Raw genomic sequence first — 10,506 nt, 5'->3', positions numbered from 1 at the left:
CTTCTGATACAGTCAGCCCGTTGTACCCATGGGTTCTACATCCATGGACTCAACCAACCATGGATCCAAAATATTTGTTTAAAAAGATATATAAAATTACAACAATAAAAAATACCAATTTTAAAATACAGTACAACTATTTACACAGCATTTACATTATATTGGGTGGTCTGTTTTGTTTAGAGACAGGGTCTTGTTCTGTCATCCAGGCTGGAGTGCAATGACACAATCATAGCTCACTGCAACCTTGAACTCCTAGGCTCAAATAATTCTCCTATCCCAGCCTCCTGAGTAGGTAGGACTACAGGCACAAGCCACCATGCCTGGCTAATTTTTTTATTTTTATTTTTCTAGAGATGGTGTCTCATTACATTGCCTAGACTAGTCTCAAGCTCCTGGACTCCAACAATCCTCCTGCCTCAGCCTCCCAAAGCACCGGGGTTGCAGGTGTGAGCCACTATGCCTGGCAGTATTAGGTATTATAAGTAATCTACAGATTGCAGAGATGGAAGTAAAGCTTTCCTTCTTTCCTCTCTGAAGGTTTGCTGAAATGAGCTATGACAGATTAACAGGAGAAAAGGCATACAAATTTCATATGCACATGGACATGGGAATCCCACAAATACGAGACTCAAAGCAAGGATACACGGCTGAAATTCAAACACCCTCTTTACAAGGAAGAGGAAAATGGGGTGGGGAGCTGTTTTGGAAGGGTAGTAAATAATTTCTAGGGAAAATGAATCAACCTGGGAGGCAGACATTATCTTATAAATGATTATCTTAGAAAACTGAATATGATCAGCAAATTACAGGAAGATGAGGGGTAGAACTACATTGTGAACAAAGGTTGCCTTATGCAAATAGTCTTTCAAGTAAACTCTCAAAGCTGTTCTCAGAAGAACAGATGAAAAGTCTATCTCGGCATGATGACAACTTTTAATCTCTTTGTCTTCTCCAGTGGTTTATCTTTCCTGGTTATAAGATTCTTAGAAAAGGGGGTCTTAAGACAATTGCATTTTTTTGGAAACTACTTTCCTTAGTCAGATAAAGAGATTCTAGAGAGTCTCTCTTCTTTTGAATGGGGGAGAATTTCATGAGGCCAGGAGTTTGAAACCAGCCTAGGCAAACATAGCAAGACCCCATCTCTACATAAAGGAAAAAAATCAGGTGTGGTGGCATGCACCTGGACTCCCAGCTATTCAGGAGGCTGAGGCGGGAGGACTGCCTAAAATGTTTGCAGTCTTGGCAAATTTGATTCTATCATTTGTAGTATCTTATCTCCCATGTGTATCATTTTGGATTTTGAGCTTTTATGTCTTGGAATACTTATGGGAGTGCAATTCTCCTGCCTTGGCCTCCCAAAGTCCTAGGGGATTACAAGCATGGCTTCAATTAATAAGTTTTAAATTGCATGCCATCTGAGTAGCATGATGAAACCTTGAGCTGTCCCACACAGGACATGAAACACCCCTATGTCCGGTGTCTCTACCCTTATACACTACCTGTCCATTAATCACTTAGTAGCTATGCCGGTTATCAGATCAAAAAAAAAAAAACAAAAAACAAACAAAAAAAAACAGTATAAATATAAATAGGGATTGGTACTATCTGTGGTTTCAGGTATCCACTGGGGGTCTTGGAATATATCCCTTGTAGACAAGAGGGGATGACTGTATATAAGACTTTTATATCAAGGGAGGTTGTGATTAAGCAAGAGGAATAATATCACACAGAAATGGACCAAGTAATTTGTGTAACTTCTTATCTCCTCTTCTTGGGAAGAGGGTGAGCGTGTCTTCATTTCAAAAGGGATAGCTGATCCATGGCAGGCAGAATCATGATAGTCTTTTTTTTGAGTCGGAGTCTCACTGTCGCCCAGGCTGGAGTGCAGTGGCGCGATCTCCACTCACTGCAAGCTCCGCCTCCCAGATTCATGCCATTCTCCTGCCTCAGCCTCCCCAGTAGCTGGGGCTACAGGCGCCTGCCACCACGCCCGGCTAATTTTTTGTATTTTTAGTAGAGATGGGGTTTCACCATGTTTTTCTTTGGAACTTTAAACATGAGTTCAAGGGTGAGTCTAGATGTGTGGCAAAGGGTGAACTGTGCTGGACAATGTCTGCTGAATATTCTGTACTAATAAAAAATTAGCTGCATGTACTAGAGCATACCTGTGGTCCCAACAACTTGGAAGGCTGAGTTGGGAGGATGGCTTGAGCCTAGGAGGTCAAGGCTACATTGAGCTATGATCATGCCACTGCCTTCCAGCCTAGGCAACTGGGAGAGACCCTTTCTCAAAATAATAGTAATAATAATCAGCCCTATCTTCTAATAGAACTAGGAATGCATAAACTAATTTATACAAATTTGTCCCTGCTGGGAAGACAGAAATCATTTAAATTCCCAGTGTCATGTCAGCAAAGTCAATTCTGTATTCAGAGGCCAGCTTATTTTTACCACTTCAAGCACCAAAAAAAGACTACATATATGAAAAAGTTTCTAAATTAGTTTTTTTCAAACAAAGACATGCTCTAAACTTTAGTAACGCCACATGGGTCCAAGTTAACAACCAAGAACAAAAGATAGAAATCCTACAAAGATTCCCAACACTTCCTAGGTTTCTACGTAGCAGCAATGAAAGTAAATTAATAATAAATATTGGATTTACATTATATTCAAAGGATAAATACAAAATTAAGAAAGAGTTCAAATTCAAAGCAAATATGCTTGATATTTCAAAACAATTCTACATACAAAGTACAATAGGAAAAAACCAAAAGCCCCCATAAATTAGATTGGCTAGACACATTCAAGTCTAGCAGAAAGAAACTTGGAATTTAATGCAACGTTATTTCTCTTGCCTAGAAGCTAAAGCCTTAATTGTCTCAGATATCTTCCATCTCCTTATGGGCATTACTTGAAGATAACAATGGAGCAAGCTTTTTAATGAACTTGCCATAGTGAAAAACCAATGACAGATGCCACACTGGAAAGAGGACAACAATGTAACCTAAAAGGGAGCTACTGGCAGAAATAAAAACTAGTGATACTGATAACATCTAGACCTTTGCAGACGTTTAGAGTACTGTACAATCTTAAATTATTGTTTATCAACCTTTGGGTCTCACAAATTAAGAATGTACTAGTTAAGAACCAAGGAGTTATACCCAGTTCACAATACTGTTTCCTTCACTTGCCCTTTAGATATAATGGATCTGGAATTCTCAATGAGTGTTACATGGTTTGGGAATTCTGGCAATTTTCCTTCCAAGACCTCCCTATACTTATCTCCATTTCAAAATATACAAAGCTGAGTGACAGAGGCAAAAATTAATTCCTAAAGATCCAAAGAGTATACAATACCTGTCAAAACTGATATGTCTGGGCAGGACACGGTGACACACGCCTGTAATCCCAGCACTTTGGGAGGCCAAGGCGGGCAGATCACTTGAGGTCAGGAGTTTGAGACTAGCCTGGCCAACATGGTGAAACCCCGTCTCTACTAAAAACACAAAAATTAGCTAGGCATGGTGGCACGCGCCTGTAATCCCAGCTAATCCAGAGGCTGAGGCAAAAGACTCGTGTGAACACGGGAGGTGGAAGTTGCAGTGAGCCGAGATTGCAGCACTGCATGCCAGCCTGGGCAACAGAGCAAAACTCCATCTCAAAAAAAAAAAAAAAAAAAAAAAAAGGAGCCTCTGGAAAAAAATGACGCATCTTGGTGGCACAGCCTCAGGCTCTGGTGCAGAAGAAGAGAGAGGGAGAGGTGGAGGAGGGAGAGAGAGAGAGAGAGAGACCAAAGACTGGGCTGAATTCTACAAGCAGGCAAAACAGCACATCTATCCATTCAAATCACCCTGGCCTAACTGTCTCCTGAAAAACGCAGCAGGTGCTATAACCACTAGGGATAGACTCTAGCTTGCTGTTCATAAAAGGATTCTGTAAGGGAAACTTTGCTCTATAATTAACAGAGTGCCAGATATTACAGAAACTTTAGATTGTCTTGCTACTCACTGACCTTAAATATTATCCTTTCTTTTGCAACTATCAATTCACTTAAAAGTTTTAATCATTGCATACCCTGTAAACTTCCTATAAACAATATGTTATTGCAAACGTTTTAAAAGATGTGAAAGTATCTGTGGAGTTTGGTATCAGAAAGGGCAGAGCCTTTGTTTTATCTAACGATTCTTTCCCAAACTGGGAAGTTCGGGTAGAGACAGTGGCTTTTGGTAATATTTAGGCAGTGATTTCTTATTCTTAAAATCAACAGTAATGAATAAAGTTTTGACATCAGAAATGTTTACAACTAAAGTAGACATTGATTACATTCTTAGTACAATACAATTTTTAACATAACTACAAATGTGTATACACTTCAAATATTAGCAAATTGCTTCAAAATGAAATTCTAAGCAAGTTTTTGGTAATTTATTCACAGTTCAGGCTTACTCACTGGACTTAACGACATGAGGAAGAAATGACCAACTGGCTCAGTAAACTAAACATTCATTTCAAAAATCACAAAACTGAAACAAAGCAAAGATGATCCTAAAATTTCCACTTCTCAAGAAGTGTAATTTAAACAAATACCAAAAGCTTTATTTAAGCAAAAACACATTCAACCACAAAACATTCAAAAAGCTAACGCGGTCATTTCTACATTCATTCTGAAAACAGTGTAGTAAGAAAGGTAATTTGAGAATTTCCAAAGATGTTCTCGCTAGCCATTATTTATGGTAATTACGTAACATTTTGATGTCAAGCTATTACAGACTTAAAAGTTAATATAGCATAATTTTACAATCGTGCTTTCACTATGATTTTTATTTTAACCCTGGATATTATTGGTTTGAAGCTAATATTATCAGTCCTATTGGTTGTCACTGTCACAGATCTGAAGATATGTTTAAATTCATCAAGCTAGGAAGATACCAAAATATTAACAATCTTCAAGTATAGTGAGAAAAAAACTGATTTAAGTGTTAGCATTTCTAAACTTGAGACTCTAACAGTAAAAACAAAGTAATCTGAAACCTGTTTCCATGGGTAAAACATTCTGCCTGGTATTCTTGTACACAAAATTTACCAAATATGTGAATATCATAAAATGAAAATATCACTCCCTTCAATTTCTTTGGCCTTCACAAATTCAATGTGACTATGATCCTTTTCAATAATACTTTCAATGACATTGTGCTTCTTTAGAAAAATCACTTAAGTTGTAGCATACAATAGTTAACATTAGTTCTTTTATTGCTATGGTATATGCTAATTTTTTTAAAAGGGGAAAAAAACCCCCAAAGAACTTATTAAAATGTTTGTTAAGGCAAACATTTCAGTTGGTTTTCTTTCTTTGAAGAATAATAGAAATAAATGTCAGAGGAGTATTACTAAGGAGCCAAAACAAACAAACAAAAAAACAAAAAACTCCTTTACTCCCATCCTCAGAACTAACTCAAGACAAGAGATCTGTATTCAAAAAGATAAAACAATCTCATCTCAGTAACTACCTCCTACGAAACCTAAGAGAGAAAACCTGTAATAGCTCTCTTAACCAACAGCCCCATCTGCACATCACCAAGCGCCAGTTCCCTTTAGGTAGCAGTAATGCTTGTTTTTCATCTTTGCATATTAAGGACTGTTGTTAATAGATTTATGGGTCATTTGTAGCTTACTTTGCAAATACCTTTCACTTCTTATGAAACACAATATGCCCCCAAACATGGACCATTATTCAAGTACACAAAATCACTCACTGACAGCACTTTAACAACCCACCTCCACTCCATCTTCCCATTCTCTCACCCTATGCCTTCCAATGAACCTAGTCTTTGCTAGTGATGAGTCCATCTGGGGACAAATACTGCTTTAAAGATGATGTAATTTTCAATGCCAACCACAGTGACTTTCCCATAATAGGTATTAATAAACACTTGTTGACATAGTTATAATAAGCTAAAAATAGTTAACATTAATTTTTCTCTTTATCTTTTATTCTTATGGCATAGAATTTATTTTAAAAGACTGAAAAACTGATTCCAATGTAATAATCACTTACTGGGCCACATGCTAGATAACAGACATGCCTCCCTGCCTAAAAAGGGCTCAAAGGAACTCTCAGTTATTATACATGAGTGAATTAAAACTTTAAATGTACTACAAGAGAGAACTTTTTATATGAAGGATTCTTTATGTAGAGTATCTTTTTTGAAAAATCAGATTTTCTTATCCTATATTACACTGGTTTTAATTGGGCATGCTCACTTTAGTGGTGTGCCTCATTACAATGTCTCTTTTGTGTTAAGAATTAACTTACAAAAGCATTTAAAAATCACTACATCAAATGGGATAGAGAGTAAGAAGACAGAAGAGAGAGGAGAAACCATGTTTTTTGTTTTGAGTCAGGAGGGTCTCACTCTGTCACTCAAGCTGAAGCACAGTGGCACAATCACAGCTCACTGCAGCCTCAACCTCCCAGGCTCAAGTGATCCTACTACTTAAGCCTCTCAAGTTGCTGAGACTACAGGCACAAGCCACCATGCCCAGCCAATTTAAAAAAAAAAAAATTTTTTTTTTTTTTTGAGAGTCTTGCTCTGTTGCCAGGCTGGAGTGTAGTGGCGTGATCTCGCCTCACTGCAACCTCCGCCTCCTGGGTTCAAGCGATTCTCCTGCCTCAGCCTCCCAAGTAGTTGGGACTACAGGCACACGCCACCACGCCCAGCTAATTTTTGTATTTTTAGTAAAGACGGGGTTTCACCGTGTTGGCCAGGATGGTCTCGATCTCTTGACCTCGTGATCAACCCGCCTCGGCCTCCCAAAGTGCTGGAATTACAGGTGTGAGCCACTGTGTCCGGCCAAAAAAATTTTTGTAGAGACCAGGTCTCACCATGTTGCCCAGGCTGTTCTCCAACTCTTGAGCTCAAGCAATACTCCCACCTCAGCCTCCCAAAGTGGAGGCTGGTATTACAGGCTGAGCCACTGCACCCGGCAGAGAATCCATGTTTGTTTGGAAAATATCACTTCTTTGTTCTTGATTTTGGTTTTTGATATTCAGTTTAGAACTTACCCTAGCTTTCAGTATATTTGTGTGCGTGTGTACACACGTGCTTTATAGAAAGACACACACAGAGGGAGACAGAGATTATGCAGACTAATGACTGACTTCACATATTAGTTTTAACTTAGAATGCTGAATCATACTTTAAACTATAAGAAATGCTACAAACCCACACAAATTGTTTGTAAAACGTTAATATACAAAACATAAGAAATGACACTATACACACACCAGCTGACTTACACAAAATAATCTTAGAAACAATTAAAGTAGATTAATATAGCTATAATAGCCATATATTATATATAATGTAAATAGTGACCCTATTTTATTCTTAAAAAGATCAGGTTTCTAGTCACCATGTATGAAAGTCCTTCCAAATTACCTCAAAATATAACAAATCTTTCTCTAACCCTAAGACACAAGCAGAATTCTATGCTTCTCTGGCAACAACAATAACTATTAGAAAATCTTAACCTCACCCAGAAGTTAAAACAAGAAAAGAAAGGAAAAAACAGCTTACTTAAATAATTGTGCTAAATAGCTTATCTTCACAATTTAAAAGTAAAAACCTTTGAAAAAGAAGGACTTCACCAAAAACAAACACACTCTCCTATAGCCCTGAAGATCTGGCCAGAAAAGCTCCATTAAGAAATTATTACTCACAATTTTGGGGGTATCAAATAATAACATTCTACTTTAAATATTTTAATCCAATTTGTCAACTTCCATTCTGACACTTACAAGCTGAACATACCCCAATATCACTTTATTTATATCTTCTTTATTCCTAAATATATTTCAGGGGTAGAGCACAGAAAATACAGAGAGGAAAAATACTTAGGATACAATACTAAATTTGGTGCCTATCAGTGTAAAGCATACATACCTTTTTCTGAGCTTAGCCTACCACATGTACTTAGAGTGAAATGATGAGGTCAGCGACCTGCAAATCTTCCAAACAATCGCAAATAACTTCCAAACTGGCACTAAGGGACTAGTTTTATGCAACAATGTAATGAAGGAAAGTTAAAATTAACTACAGGAAATTCTTCCTCGTGACAAAGTTGAAGAGAATACTGAATATATCAATATTAATTAAATAGCAGCTCTGTGTTGTGATTTTAAAGAACAAGATAAAATATGTCATTCAGCAGTCATTTAAAAAATAAAAGACTACAGATACAAGGAAATAAAAACCACTTTTAGGAGATGAAAACACAAAGTAGTAGGATACCCAACATGTACACATCCCATCTTCAAATTTAAGATCATATTGTCAGTTGTCCAAAGCAGCTTGAATTTAAAGTTTGTGCTATAAAATTGTGCAAATATGTTAAGGATTAAGACCCACCAATGCACTACTGTAATATTTCGCTTCCTAAATTTCTTCCACCTACAGATAGTAGACAACAAGTCTGAGAAACTAAGGCTAACCAAACTTAGATATAAATCCTACCAATAAAATTTTTCAGTTTTAAGTTTTACAGTTTGATTTAAAAACAAAACAGAAACAAATTTCAAAATAAATCACATCTTCTCTTAAAACTTGGCAAACCCTTCCCTAACTGTCCAAGTATGAGCATACACTGCCACTGGCTTTAGATACTCCAATTAAATGCACTACTCTTTCACTGGTCTGAATGAAGTATGGTGAAACAAGTACCAATTTTTAGAAACATATTGTCTTCTCAGATTGAAGCGGAGGGTCCAGAAATGCAACATCCAGCATTCTTTAAAGAAAATAATAGCTAGAATCTTTCTGATACAGATTCCAATATAGATTCCATTATTCAAAGTCCTCCACAAATTACTGGGAAAATGTAAGAGGTAACTTCACAAAAATCACATATTGAGTGGAATAATTATAACTGATATATAAATAAGGATTTACTAAAAAAAGGCTTCAAGGGCTGATATTTTAAATCAAGGTTTTAAATACAAAAGGTGTCTTGTGTTGCTTAATCATACAGTTTCGTACATTTTGTATAGATATTCTTCACTCTACAGTCACAGATTTGGCAAGATTCCGTGGGAAATCAACCTGCAAAAAGAAAAAAAAAAAAAAGCAAGATTTGAGAGATTATATAGACTGGGGAAGGGTGTGGTTACTATAAGCAAATTATTTTTGTTTATAAAAACAGAAAACAATACATTCATTAACCATCTTTACTACAGACTACAAAGAATTAGATTAGAAAATATAATCACATAATGTGTCCTGAAAAAAAATGAAATTGGTTAGGAAAAAGCATTCTAAAGGTGCCAGTTCACACAGAAAGAGCTACTGTGGTCCTCTACAGAAGTAGTAGCCCTCATAGGGGACACTAAAAACAAAAGCACTATGTTTTGGTTGCCACAATGGCTGAGAAACCAGGAATGCTACAAAGTCTTCAACGTGTGGGACAGTTCCAAACAAAAAAGAATTGTCCTGCCAAATGCCAATAGCTGCCCTGTTAAGAGATAGAGGTTATATTAAGAAAACAGGTGGAGACTACCCAAGGTGAGTCACAATCTTGGAGGTGAACCCCAAGGTTCCTTCAAGTTCTATGGGTAAGAAGATGTTGTGATGTAACCTACAAATTGGGCCATGAAAATATAACAGGTGACAGATATATATTTGATAGATTTCTCAAACACTATTGTTAAAAATTTAGGAGAAAAAAATCAGAATGTATCCAGGTAAAAAACCATCCCAAGATTTCTGCAGTGGTAGATGACTTACATCATAGCCTCTCAGCACAGCAAGGTGGAAAGCCAGCAACTGTAAAGGGATCACGCTGAGAATGCCCTGCAAGCAGTCCACTGAGTGGGGCACCTTGATCGTTCTTTTTGTGTTCTTAATGGTCTCAGTATCCTCCTTATCACAAATTACCACAGGCCGCCCCTAGGAAAGAAAATCACACACATACACAACATCACTGGTGGGCAAAGGCAGGGCTATAGCTTATGAATGTGCAAAAATTGCACTGCATAATCCATATGAAGCCTCACGGACAGACTTCTTTAAATTCCTGTGTAGTAAATCTGATTGTTATTACTTATAGTCGAGGAAACAGAAGCGTTATGGGATCCAGTAATTTGTTTAAACTCATGCAACTAAGAAATACCAGGCTTAGTACTTGACTGCAGGTTTGCCTAACTTCAAAGCTCAAGTTCATTACCACCACATTGTGCTTAGGGAATAATATCTTTTGGAATTTATATATAAAGCCAACTGATCTGAAAAAAACTCAATTATATAATATTAAAATAAAACCTAGATGTTAGATTTCCCCTGAAATATATCGCGTGTGTGTATTTTTTTTTAATTTATTTTATTTACTTTTTTAGAGACAGGGTCTCACTATGCTACCCAGGCTGTATTCAAACTCCTGGACTCAAGTGATCCTCCTGCCTCAGTCCCCAGAGTAGCTGGGACTACAGTCATGTGCCACTGCAACCAGCTG

General features: G+C 37.1%; 1 protein-coding gene across 2 annotated transcripts in view; it reads right to left on the bottom strand.

The window, feature by feature from the left end:
* Positions 1–7,821: 7,821 nt before the first annotated feature.
* The window catches only part of GFPT1 (glutamine--fructose-6-phosphate transaminase 1), a 61,935-nt gene continuing 59,250 nt past the window's right edge, over positions 7,822–10,506 (bottom strand). For both annotated transcript variants that reach the window (XM_004029357.5, XM_063695830.1), the window contains exons 18-19: positions 9,783–9,944; positions 7,822–9,101 (exon numbers count right to left, since the gene is read on the bottom strand). In XM_004029357.5, the coding sequence (XP_004029406.1) occupies positions 9,057–9,101; positions 9,783–9,944 (207 nt within the window). In that variant the 3' untranslated portion in view covers positions 7,822–9,056. The remainder of the gene's footprint in view (positions 9,102–9,782; positions 9,945–10,506) is intronic.

This window comes from Gorilla gorilla, chromosome 12 (assembly GCF_029281585.2).
Source record: "Gorilla gorilla gorilla isolate KB3781 chromosome 12, NHGRI_mGorGor1-v2.1_pri, whole genome shotgun sequence".
Lineage (NCBI taxonomy): Eukaryota > Metazoa > Chordata > Mammalia > Primates > Hominidae > Gorilla > Gorilla gorilla.
The sequence above is the reverse complement of the archived record's forward strand: the minus strand, read 5'-3'. Positions and strand labels throughout refer to the sequence as shown.